The sequence below is a fragment of the Erythrolamprus reginae genome, chromosome 5, assembly GCF_031021105.1.
Source record: "Erythrolamprus reginae isolate rEryReg1 chromosome 5, rEryReg1.hap1, whole genome shotgun sequence".
Taxonomy (NCBI): Eukaryota; Metazoa; Chordata; class Lepidosauria; order Squamata; family Dipsadidae; genus Erythrolamprus; species Erythrolamprus reginae.
The window spans coordinates 73,207,555-73,220,982 of NC_091954.1; the positions used below are offsets into that span (position 1 = coordinate 73,207,555).

At 40.7% G+C, this 13,428-nt stretch overlaps 1 protein-coding gene across 1 annotated transcript in view; it reads right to left on the minus strand.

The window, feature by feature from the left end:
* PFKL (phosphofructokinase, liver type) overlaps positions 1–13,428 on the minus strand; it is a 57,985-nt gene that overhangs the window by 16,140 nt on the left and 28,417 nt on the right. Inside the window, exons 10-16 of the mRNA XM_070753141.1 lie at positions 11,217–11,342; positions 9,528–9,592; positions 6,342–6,405; positions 3,791–3,937; positions 2,730–2,800; positions 2,259–2,346; positions 897–1,049 (exon numbers count right to left, since the gene is read on the minus strand). Coding sequence (XP_070609242.1) covers positions 897–1,049; positions 2,259–2,346; positions 2,730–2,800; positions 3,791–3,937; positions 6,342–6,405; positions 9,528–9,592; positions 11,217–11,342 — 714 coding nt within the window. The remainder of the gene's footprint in view (positions 1–896; positions 1,050–2,258; positions 2,347–2,729; positions 2,801–3,790; positions 3,938–6,341; positions 6,406–9,527; positions 9,593–11,216; positions 11,343–13,428) is intronic.

The following is a 13,428-nucleotide window of genomic DNA, read 5'->3' on the forward strand; positions in this document are numbered from 1 at the left end:
ACCCCCCCCAGCCCCCCAGGCCGGCTGAAACCTTTTAAAACACGCGGGATACGAGCGCCAAGGAGCTGTCTCCTGAAGCCGAACGCGGAAGTTAGCTTTCGGCTTCAGGAGACAGCTCCTTGGCACTCGTATCCCGAATGTGAGCTCGGGAGGCGAACAAAAATGTCGCTCCCCTCCCAGCTCTTATCTCGAGTAGCTCGTAAGTAGAGCTGCTCGTATGTCGAGGTTCCACTGTAGTTCATTTAAAAATGGTGGCAAAAAGTCATGAAATGGGACAAAGCTCACTTAACAACTGTCTCTCAGCAATAGAAATTTTGGGCTCAATTGTAGTTATAAGTCGATGACCACCTGTAGATTAATTTTTTCCCCTTTTTTCAAAATACAGTCAGAATTCATGATCAAAAGTAATTGTGGAAGTGCTTTCTTCTCACAAGAAATAATTTATTCACGATCATAAAATAGAACAATAGTTCTTAACTTAATTGGCTTTAACTGGGAATTATAGAAACATGCCAGCCAGGCAATTTATAACATTTTTTCTACTTAAACAATTAGTAAATGGTTGATTTACTGGAGATGAAAATACTGCAAATAATTGCACCTTCAATTGTGCAGACAGGGAGAGAAATGGGCTTCCTGAAAATAGTTATAATTAATTTACACACTTTTAGAGAAATACTTGAAAATATAAGGTTATCTGTTGAAAGCTCATAATCTAATGAATGTCTGGACAGGATGTCTACGATCAGATTTATGAGTCTCAGTATTACGCCATGTTCCTCTCTTCTCCCCACACCCCCATTTACGAATGCATTGATGTAAGGATGTTTATACCTCTCATCTGCCAATCTACCCTAATTCCCTGGAATGTACAGTTGCAATAACCCCAGCCTCACCTCCATGGCAGCATTGACCGCTGTATCAGATCCCAGGCTGAAATCAGTGCCAGGAACATTGTTACTGATGGTAGCTGGTATCACACACATGATGATACAAAGCTCATCATATTGCCCACGAGCCTCTACCAACTGTAACACTCCTTCATATGCCTGCAAAAGGGAGAATAAATGGTAAGTAAAAGCCACAGCAAGGAGTATAAGAACTGGAGGGCCAAGAATGTAGGAGAAAGACAACTTTGATTTTGATTGAACTTGTTTTGAATTCTGACCTTATATTATGCAGAGATTAAATTTAAGAAAATTACAGTTGTTGGTAAAAAAAGGTAAGAGTGACTATGTAGAACAGGGGACCCCAAACTTGGCAACTTTAAGACTTATGGACTTTAACTCCTAGAATTCTTCAGCCAACTCATGTCCCCCCTTTTCCTTCTGTATAGTCTGGAGGACAGAAGGAAAAGGGGGGACATGATCGAAACATTTAAATTTCTTAAAGGGTTAAATAAGGTTCAGGAGGGAAGTGTTTTTAATAGGAAAGTGAACACAAGAACAAGGGGACACAATCTGAAGTTAGTTGGGGGAAGGATCAAAAGCAACGTGAGAAAATATTATTTCACTGAAAGAGTAGTAGATCCTTGGAACAAACTTCCAGCAGACGTGGTTGGTAAATCCACAGTAACTGAATTTAAACATGCCTGAAATAAACATAGATCCATTGTAAGATAAAATACAGGAAATAGTATAAGGGCAGACTAGATGGACCATGAGGTCTTTTTCTGCCGTCAGTCTTCTATGTTTCTATGTTTCTAACTATGCTGGCTGGAGAATTCTGGGAAGTGAACTCCACAGTGTTAAAATTGCCAAGTCTGATGTAGAATTATAATTTCTCCAATGTTCATTTAATTCTAGGCTTGCATTCTATCCAGCGGTGGGCTACAAGCCGGAACGCTAAATTGCGCTCGTCGCCACGTCTCATAAGTTCTTGCGGGGCCAGCGCAATTTTGCTGCTGCACCTGTGGAGGTAGCAAAATCTTGCACGGAGCCGCAGGTGCGCCCATGTTTCGGTGAGGTTTCTTTGCTTCCATGCATGCCGAAACACAGGCATACCTGCGTGCACAATTTTGCTATCTCCACAGGTACAGCAGCAAAATTGTGCTGTTCCCGCAAGAATTTACAAGACGCGGCGGCAAGCGCAATTTAGCATTCCGGCTTGTAGCCCACTGCTGATTCTATCTACACACTTATACTAACACCGTAAATATGTCTGCTTAGAAAATTTTTGTATAAAAAGTGTTGGGGTAGAGTGAGGTTAAAAGAGAGTCTTTATTTAATATTGAAATGACTCAACCAGTTTCTCTGTACCTCAAAGCCTCCAATGACCAGCAAGGCCTGGATGTTAAATTTCCGAACATTTTCAGCAATCTTTTCCATGCATGTCTTTGGAAGAGTTCTGGCGAAACAACAATAAAGCAAGTTTCAAACCATGTTTTTTCCCAGTAAGAATGTGAATATGGAAAAACTATGTTATGAGATTCTTCAGAGTTACTAAGCACAGATTTGTGGAAGTAATTGATGAAATGGCATTTTTCTCACATGAGAAAGTATGAAAAACAAAATACTGAAATAATTCAATTCCTCATCAAAAAAGCAGATGCAAGATAAGATTGTGAATTGCAAGAACAGTTCAAAAACAAATTAAATAGCGATAGATTATTCAAGGCTTTCATGGAGGCAGGAAAAGGTTGTGTAATTTATTTGAGGTCAAGGATTGACCATATAACCCACATATCCTCTAACTGTATGGGGGATTTTATTGGTTTTGACAGAACTAACCGTTTGGTCCCCAACATGGATCCTCCACGGCCCAACCAGCCTCCAACATCATGCCAGAATAGCTCTTTGACCTGTAAGAACAAATAATTAAGTCTGTTGTGATTTGGTCTACCAACCTCAAATAAATCAAGCAATACCAGTTTTCTGCCATACAAACCAGTGGCAGATTAAGAATTATTAACGATTCTTTAATCTTTTGAACTGAAATTTTAAAACTCTTAAGTGTTGTGGTTGGCTCTGGTCCAGCTCCTGCCCCAAGGAATGTGGAGGTGGATGCAGGGGAAACATCAACATGTCATAGGCCTGTTTTATTGCCGACAGAGTCAGGTAGTGCAGTTTCCTCGGACGAAGAAGAAGGTGGGAATGACTTGGAAGAGGGGGGCTTGGCACACAGCCCAGGAAGTCAATCTCCATTATCTTCGGTCGATTCGGATGAGGAAGTCTTGGACCCACGCAGGCGCAGAGTTATGCGTAGAAGAGACCAACTGAGGACATATTACAGGAGATAAGAGAGGCCACCTGTGTTTGGGTGGGGCTCCAGTAATTAGAGCTGCTGATACAAATAGCAGCGTGTTGGCTTGGCCGTTGTGGAAGATTATCTGACTGCAGTTCTTCAGGACCTTGCCTGGCTGTTTTCGGATTTTGTTAATTTTTCATGCCTTTGAAACCAAAGCAGAGCAAAGTGTGTGTGTGTGTGTGTCTCACTTTGTTGGAAGAAGGAGGGCTGTGACGTTTCTTCACAGCTGCTAGATAGGTACTTAAGGACTGATTAAGGGGATTGTATAGTCTACAAGGTTGTTTTGAGATGAGTGCTCTTTGCAATACAAAAAGGGTGCTTTGTTTCTTTTGAATTTTGTGATAAAGAACATTGTTTTGAATTTTCAAATGTGTGTGTGTCTGAAATGTCTACCCTTGAATTTTCGGGAGGCTCATACGCGCAGAACACTAAGTAGTGCATTCAGAATTCATAAAGTTCCAAAGGAATATTGATGTCTGATTGTTCTTATATCAGAGAAAGAAGACATTCAGGTGCAGGAGTTGACCAATTGAACAAGACTTACCTGTCCTTTGCTTAAGCCTTCAAACCCGTCATTCACCACGTACATTGTGTGACCCTGGCAAATCCCAACACGAACAGCTGCCCGGACTGCTGCGTTCATTCCTGCTGCTGGGGCACCTACATTCAGTATGGCAATGCTGAAATTGCTCTGGTGGAAAGGAAAGACAATTAGCAGGCTACGCAGAACCTGAAGACACTAAAGTGATGGATAAACTTTTAAGTTTCAAAATAAAAAACTGGCTATCTTCCTCAACATTCCTCCATCTCTTCAGGATTGAAGCAGGATTCAGAAGAAGCAAGGTTGTCTCAGATATAGTATCTTCTTAACCCAATTCTTACAAAGACCTTTTCAAAATGATCACACACCATACAGGTCTTTGACTTACAATGATCTGGGACCGGAATTTCAGTCATTGAATGAAAAGGTTATTCAGTAAGAGACAATGTGACTGTTTTGATCAATGACCACAGTCTGGGAATTCATGGTGGCAGATGTTAAACTATAGAAACATAGAAACATAGAAGACTGACGGCAGAAAAAGATCTCATGATCCATCTAGTCTGCCCTTATACTACTTTCTGTATTTTATCTTAGGATGGATCTATGTTTATCTCAGGCATGTTTAAATTCAGTTACTGTGGATTTACCAACCATGTCTGCTGGAGGTTTGTTCCAAGGATCTACTACTCTTTCAGTAAAATAATATTTTCTCACGTTGCTTTTGATCTTTCCCCCAACTAACTTCAGATTGTGTCCCCTTGTTCTTGTGTTCACTTTCCTATTAAAAACACTTCCCTCCTGGACCTTATTTAACCCTTTGACATATTTAAATGTTTCAATAATGTCCCCCCTTTTCCTTCTGTCCTCCAGAGTCCAGACTATACAGATTGAGTTCATTAAGTCTTTCCTGATACGTTTTATGTTTAAGACCTTCCACCATTTTTGTAGCCCGTCTTTGGACCCGTTCCAATTTTGTCAATATCTTTTTGTAGGTCAGGTCTCCAGAACTGAATACAGTATTCCAAATGTGGTCTCACCAGCACTCTATATAGCAGGATCATAATCTCCCTCTTCCTGCTTGTTATACCTCTAGTTATGCAGCCAAGCATCCTACTTGCTTTCCCTACCGCCTGACTGCACTGTTCACCCATTTTGAGGCGGTCAGAAATCACTACCCATAAATCCTTCTCTTCTGAAGTTTTTGCTAACACAGAACTGCCAATACAATCTCCTATCTCCTATCTCGACCTATCTCCTAGGTCATTAAGCAGACAGATTGAAGGACCTGACTACTGAAAGATTTCAGTTCCATGTAGAGCTGAAATCTTCCTGGCAGGCAGTGCATTTTGCTCTCAAATGTTCCTGCAGACAGACAAAGGATTTCAGCTCCCCTCTGTGCATGAATGGAAATTCGTTTATGGGGCTGCAGAAATGGAGTTGAAATCTTCAGGATTTCAGCACTGTTCGTTCTGCAGCCCACTGAAATGTTTTCTCCTCCTCTCTGTCTCTCTCACTTGCTTTCTCAATTGACTTTCTGGGTAAGCTGGCAAAGAATATTGCAAGTGGTAATCACATGATTGTGGGGTACTTGGCAATTGGTTGTAAATGTGCATTGATTGACAAGCATCCAAAAAATATGATCATCTCTCTACAGGGAGAGTGGTACAACTTGACCATGGCTGGAATAGAACTCTTTATTGGCCAGGTGTGACTGGACACACAAGGAATTTTTCTTTGGTGTACATAAAAGAGATGTTTGTCCAGAATCATGAGGTACAACACTTAATGATTGTGATAGGGTTCAAATAAGCAATCAGGAAACCATCAATATTAATATAAATCATAAGGATACAAGCAACAAGTTACAACCCTCTATGTCCCTAATGTATCCTTTCCAAGGTCATTGTAGTTTTGAATAGTTGGAAGCTGAGTAGTAACAGCTGCTAGTTCTCTGACTAAATATTGAATATTATCTGTGCCTTTAATTTAGAAAACAGTTATTTTAACTTTTCTTCCATCTGTGAATTAAATATTTTCTGAAATAAGAACTGAGTCACTGTCATTGGGGAGAGGGTTATTTAAATCTATACACAAAACATATATATTGCATTTCTATCTTCATTTAGATATGGCTAAGTGTCAGTAACATACACCAGATGTGGGTTCTCACCAGTTCTATAGAACCAGTAATAAACCGGTGGTGACATCACAGTGCTATTCTGTGGATGCCGCCATATATTTTTTTTGCTATTTTTTGCTCTCTTTTTTTGGCTATTATTTGTGCAGAAGCTGAGTTTTCAGCACTGCGCATGCGCTGCCATCTTGTTTTCAGTTGCCCCCTATTTTTTGCTGGTTTTTGCTTCTGCACATGCAGAGCACTGCAGGTGTGGCGCATCCATGCGGTGCACAATGTACATGCAGCCACACAGCATGGGAAGAAGTGAACTGGTGGCGAGTTAAGTTATAACCCACCCCTTACATACACCTATACATGAGCATTACATTCTTTCTCCAAGTTCTCAGATAACTCACGGTCTTTTTCTTTTCTCACCTTTTTCTGAGCTGGCTTCTGGTGTGCAAGTAGTTTATAAATATTCCAGTTGTTTTCAAAGCTTCTGTAAAATAATTTTACAATCATACTGGTTACTATTTGTTTGTTGTATTTTTTCTTTTTAAATTATCAACTTATTTGTTAACCCAATTAATAAAGAAAATAGCTATATAAAAGAAGAAAGATAGTGGATAAAGAATAAAAGATCAATGAATAAACAAACAGCATTTATAATTATGCAGTTTAAAATCCATTATTTCATTAATGCATTAATTTTATAGAATTACTTCACTGTATCATCTTAAGAAATAACTGAACATTTCTATAAATGTCTAAATGTTATCTTAATATTGATATCCCCACTATTTGTCATTGTTCCAAAATTGCTTTCACAATCATGTAAAGAAAAAAGGGGAAAAAATAGAAAAACTAAAAATAAGATTTAAAAAAGAGAAAATTCAGTGACAACCTTAAGAAACTAAGTTCCCTCCGAGTTTACCAGATTATTGTATCAAAATATTTATAAATACTGAAATTATTCTAATTCCTCACTTTATATAAATTATTTTCCTCTTAAAAACTGTATTCAAGAGTATCCAAGGTTGCCTTGTTAACTGATATGTGAAAAGGATGCTATTCTTGCTTAAATTTAATCAAACATGTGTTCTGATAGATACTGTTAACTTTGCTGTTGTGGTATATTCTCCAAAATTTGGCTTCCAGACTAAAACTATTAGCCATTACCTCTTTTAGTTGCTATATCTCATAGTCTGCCCCTCATCAATCCCTAACCATTTGTTCATGTTAGCAGCAATCCTGAAAGATATGATTCCAAGACATCTAAAAGGTAACAGCTTTCAGAAAACTAATCAGCAGCCATCCAAATCTAAATGGTAAGAGGATATATCTTTTTATCTCCTAATATTCAAGTTCAGGAATGGTTTTAAATCGCTTCATGAGATAACATAACTGATGAACAGCAGTGGTTGTCTGTGTGAGGTGGAAAATCATAAAACATTTATCATGATGTCATGATACAACTTCCGCTCTCTCTGCATTGTGGTGTGAAGACTAGTATACAAGAGATATATATGTCCAGTCAACGAAGCAGTGGAAGTGATGTGCTGGTGCCTGGAGGCTGTTGGGGTCTGGATGGGTATCAACAGACTCAAGCTCAACCCGGATAAGACGGAGTGGCTGTGGGTTCTGCCTCCCAAGGACAATTCCATCTGTCCATCCATAACCCTGAGGGGGGGAATTATTGACCCCCTCAGAGAGGGCCCGCAACTTGGGTGTCCTCCTCGATCCACAGCTCACATTAGAGAAACATCTTTCAGCTGTGGCGAGAGGGGCGTTTGTCCAGGTTCGCCTGGTGCACCAGTTGCGGCCCTATCTGGACCGGGACTCACTGCTCACAGTCACTCATGCCCTCATCACCTCGAGGTTCGACTACTGTAATGCTCTCTACATGGGGCTACCTTTGAAAAGTGTTCGGAAACTTCAGATCGTGCAGAATGCAGCTGCGAGAGCAATCATGGGCTTCCCAAGGCATGCCCATGTTACACCAACACTCCACAGTCTGCATTGGTTGCCGATCAATTTCCGGTCACAATTCAAAGTGTTGGTTATGACCTATAAAGCCCTTCATGGCATCGGACCAGAATATCTCCGGGACCGCCTTCTGCTGCACGAATCCCAGCGACCGGTTAGGTCCCACAGAGTTGGCCTTCTCCGGGTCCCGTCGACTAAACAATGTCATTTGGCAGGACCCAGAAGAAGAGCCTTCTCTGTGGTGGCCCCGGCTCTCTGGAACCAGCTCCCCCCAGATATCAGAGTTGCCCCCACCCTCCTTGCCTTTCGCAAGCTCCTTAAAACCCACCTCTGTCGTCAGGCATGGGGGAATTGAAATTTTTCCCTTCTCCCTAGGCTTATACATGGTATGCTTCTTTGTATGATTGGTCTCTTAAATTGGGGTTTTTTAGATTATTTTTAATATTAGATTTGTTTACATTGTCTTATTTATTGTTGTTAGCTGCCCCGAGTCTTCGGAGAGGGGCGACATACAAATCAAATCAAATCAAATCAAATAAAAAAATAAATATAAAACATTGTATTACAATGTTTGTTTCATTGCTTAACCCCCACTTCCCTCCCCTCTATATGTGCATGTTTGAATCTATAGCTGTAATTTCTATGCGTTTCAGCTTTTCCTTGAAAATCTCTTTCATGTCTTTGATAAATGACTTGACCACTACGTTGCTGAAAAAAGTTTTTTAAGGTTATATTTATATAAGCAATTCCCAAGAACATTACTTATATTCTCAAAAAGAGGCTCCGATTATTTCTTACCAAGACTCTCTAGCCAGCAAGGCCATTTTAAGAGTATGGAAACAATTACTACCTGATTTTACTCAGTTTGCAATGTGTCATTTCCTTAATAAGCTGTGTCATTTTTTAAAAATACTCTGGCTGATAATCATCTCAATTTTCAGTCTGATTTAGTTGCTCTAAAGGTTTCTTAGTGAAAACAGGAAATAGCACACAGCTTGAAGTTCTTTTCTTAGACGTCACTTACTTGAAAGAGTGACAACAGTATAAGTCAAATCATTCAATTTCTAATGTTTAGTCTCTGACGAGCCTTTAATAACTAAAATAATTCCAAACTCACGCAAGAATCTATGTCATCAAACTCTGGAAATACCACTATTTTTAGAAATATACAAACTATTTAGAGAAAAATTACTAGAGATGAAAGGTTCAACCAAATAATCAGTTAGAACAATGAAGGCTATGAAATGTAAAGGTAAGAATGCGCACAGCACAATATTCTATATTGTAAGTAACTTCTTTCCAAACAGTACCCATGATGCCAACACACATTTCTTAGCATCTTTTGCTAAGATTGCATGGACTTGTTTTCTTGGTAACATTTTTGAAGTTATTTGCTTTTACTTTCTTCCTAATATTGAGATAAGGTTAATGGTCCAAAGCCACTCAATTGGCTTCTGTCAGTAATACAAGGTTTGGATTTCTCTAATCCTAGTTCAGTACTTAGCCATCCGATGGTAGAGTACCGTAATTTAATAAAGATAGAAGACCAGGTTGTTTTTACAGTATTACAATCTGCACTTCCACAAGCAGATAACAGAAATTCATTCTCCTTTCAGACTGAGAGATAGCTCTCACCTGCCTCTGAGCTGGATAGCCTCCTCAAACCTTTTCTCATCCATAGCTTTCTGGACATCCTTGGTCTACAAGAATAAAGAAGTTCTTTATTAAAATCAGATAATACCACGTATACAGTAAGATTATCTGCTCATTTCAATTAAAGAACCAATAAGTTAAGTCCACTCAGAATATATTATCATTTCAGAAAAACATGCAAGGAACAAGAAAAATAGTTTGTGAATTGGTAGGAACACGTGGAAAAATGATTTCATTTTAAGTAAGGGATGGAGAAATTTAACACCAGTGTTTTTCAACCATGGCAACTTTAAATGTGTGCACTTAAATTTCCAAATTTCTGGCTAGGGAATTCTGGGAATTGAAGTGCATACTTCCAAGGTTGAAAAACTCTGCTTTTAGATTACAGATTTTGTTGAATAATAACTCTCACAGTGTTCCCCAGTGGACATCCTGAAATAAGCTGCTGGGAATTCAGGGTCACAAATTACTCTCCCCTACTTTAAAGATAGCCTGAACAAGGCCAAAACAAGAGGCAACCTTCTCCCTGGAACAAAATCAAGAATGATTCATAAGATATGAATCTGTACTCAAAACTCTAAAACACTACACCCAAATGACTGTGGAGACAAGTTATGCTAATAAGATAGGCCTGAAAGATATTGTCATTCTTTAAGAAGCACTGTTTTGTCATTTCTTTAAATTAATTTGATTTTGCAGGGGGGGAAACTGGAGTTCACAAAAATGTTATTTGTTCTTATGAAGATAAGAAAAAAATAAGCAACATTTTCCCAAACTTCATTGCTATTATCTAATCATTATTCAAGGCTTGTCCTTCCCCTGCTCTTACCCCGCCTTATGGATGCTATATTACTGATTCTCAGCCTAGGACTTGGGGGACGTAGTTACCTATTGTTATCAATCCTTTATCTCCTAGTCCCTCTTTCCTGTTTCCTATAAAAGCAATCATATTGGTTTTCAATTTTTTTGTAACTTTTCTCAAGTGAAATCTGAGCTTTTAGATATTGTATCTCAGATGCATATTCTAACAGAACTGCCATATATTGTGTTATTTCCTGAGTAGTTAAGACTACCTTTCTCCAACCTGGAGGCTTTCAAATATAGAGAAACCTGATTTTCCCAGGTTTCTAACCAGCAACGTGATTTTTCAATCTCCTTGCCTCTTCCATTTATTTCTCCCCCCATCCCACTCCAGCACAAATCCAAGCAACCAGTTAGGTCCCACAGAGTTGGCCTTCTCCAGGTCCCGTCGACTAAACAATGTCGGCTGGCGGGACCCAGGAGAAGAGCCTTTTCTGTGGCGGCCCCGACCCTTTGGAACCAGCTCCCCCCGGAGATTAGGATTGCACCCACCCTCCTTGCCTTTCGTAAACTTCTTAAGACCCACCTTTGCCGTTAGGCATGGGGGAATTGAGACATATCCCCCGGCCTATATATTTTATGCATGGTATGTTTGAGTGTATTATGTTTTATAAGGGCTTTTTTAGTTTTTTTAAATTATTTAGTTTTTTTAATTATTAGATTTGTTACCGTATATTGTTCTTGTTATTGCTGTGAGCCGCCCCGAGTCTATGGAGAGGGGCGGCATACAAATCTAATTAATAATAATAATAATAATAATAATAATAATAATAATAATAATCACATTCTGTGTGTCGGTGAAATACTCACCACTTGTACACATTCCATTAGAGGTAGGCGCACTGACTGGTTCCCAGACAGACTCACCACACAGGCTGGTGTATCTGGTGTTGCTTCCAGTAATGCCATCACTGCTTCCATGCCCATTTTGCTGCTCTACGAGTAACACAAATGCATTTTACTGTAAGCCGGTTGGCTCACTATTCATGTTGGATGTTAAGCTGTGAACCAGAGTTTCTTTGTGCAGTAATGCTGCAGTGAACAACCAACAACTATTCAGCTTCAAGGCTGAGAAGAACAGAGGAATCAAAATTAAAACAGGAGAAAGGGGCAGGAGAAATAAGTGCTGCAATTATAATGACAGTGAAATCAACTGTCTTATGACTTCTTCCTAATGTGTAGTGAAGGTTCTTCTCTAGCCATGCCACGGTATGCGTCTCAAGGTTAGATGCATTCTCAGCGGTCTATGATGATTTCTAGGTTTTTAGGTGAAGAGCTTATCCACCAGAAAAATCTGCTTAGTAAAGAAAATCTTGGTTTCATGTCACAAAACATATTGAAAAGCTGCAGAGGAAGCTTCAAAGATACAGTTGTCACTCCCTGATACACCCAACACAAAATAACATAGAGTGGGCAACAGCCCAAGATCAAGGAAAGCTGCTAGATTGTGGAATTGCAAAGCATGGAAGGACATAAACTCCCTTTCTAGCGTAGGAGAAGGTAGCAGTCTTTGAGTGGGAAGCCATGAAAAAGTGAGTATGAACGCTGCAGAAGGGCCTCCTGAGACTATGGTGGGGATGAAAGTGATAATCTTGTCTGCTACAGATTTCCTTAATTAGATAATCAAGGTATTTGGCCAAGAAGAAAATGAGGCTGAAGCATGGACTATATTGCTTATAGCTTTACAATATTGGAGGCTTCTCTGGACAATAGGTTGGTAGTCGACTAGGTCTTCAGAAACGTGCAGACATGCAGTGCCATGCCTAATCTTGCAAAAACATTGGCTAATTAATTAACCAAGAAGGTACGGAAACTAAGAGAAGGAAAATAGACATACAAGACTGAAAAAGGTAGCTATATTATTGCAGATAACTCATATAAATTTTTCCTTCTGAAATCAAAATTCAAGGAAGAGAGTCCAAACTGGTGAATCCAACAATGGTGGTGGTACTGAAGTTGAAAATAAAGGGAACTGTGGAATTAAAATAGAAGACTGACGGCAGAAAAAGACCTCATGGTCCATCTAGTCTGCCCTTATACTATTTTCTGTATTTTATCTTACAATGGATCTATGTTTATCCCAGGAATGTTTAAATTCAGTTACAAAATCTAGAGGTTTCTCAGCAAGAAAAATGGATCTTAAATGCCTTCAAGACTGGGTGTGTTAGATACCAGCAACTAATGAGTTATGGTAGAAACTTTGCATTAAAACAAAGATTACGATAGCTTCAGAATGGGATGTTCTAAGAATCCACCACCACCCCCAAAAAAATTGTTCAGTGCCAAGAATAGTAATTACTCTTAAGAATACAGTGATCCCCCGGGTATCACGATCCCAATCATTGCGAACGGGCTGAATCGCGATTTTTCAACCCGGAAGTCAAAACACCATCTGCGCATGCGCGCCCTTTTTTTCTATGGGCACGCATGCGTAGATGGCGCCGGGCAGATCAGCTGCTGGGCGGCTTCCCTGGGTCTTCCCCCTCTTGCTGGCGGGAGGGCAAGCGGCGGGCATCAGCGAGGAGTTTCCCCACCGCCCACGCAAACTCCTCGCTGCCGCTCGCCCGCCCTTCGCCCGCCCACGCCGTTCGCTCGTGCCGCTTCCCAGCTGAGTCCTGAAGCGAATTGGCTTCAGGACTCAGCTGGGAAGCGGCGCGAGCGAGCGGCGCGAGCGAACGGCTTGTCCGCCACCTGCCTGCCTGCCTGCCCGCGCGCCCGCCCGCCCTTCGCCCGCCCATGCCGTTCGCTCGCGCCGCTTCCCAGCTGAGTCCTGAAGCGAATTGGCTTCAGGACTCAGCTGGGAAGCGGCGCGAGCGAGCGGCGTGGGTGGGCGAAGGGCGGGCGAGGAGTTTGCGTGGGCGGTGGGGAAACCCCAGTGCCGCTTCCCAGCTGAGTCCCCTTCCCAGGAACCCCAATCTTCGGCTCCTCGCTAGCGCTGTGGAAGTAAAAACACCATCTGCGCATGCGCAGATGGTGTTTTTACTTCCGCAGCGCTACTTCGTGAAAACCCGATCATTGCTAG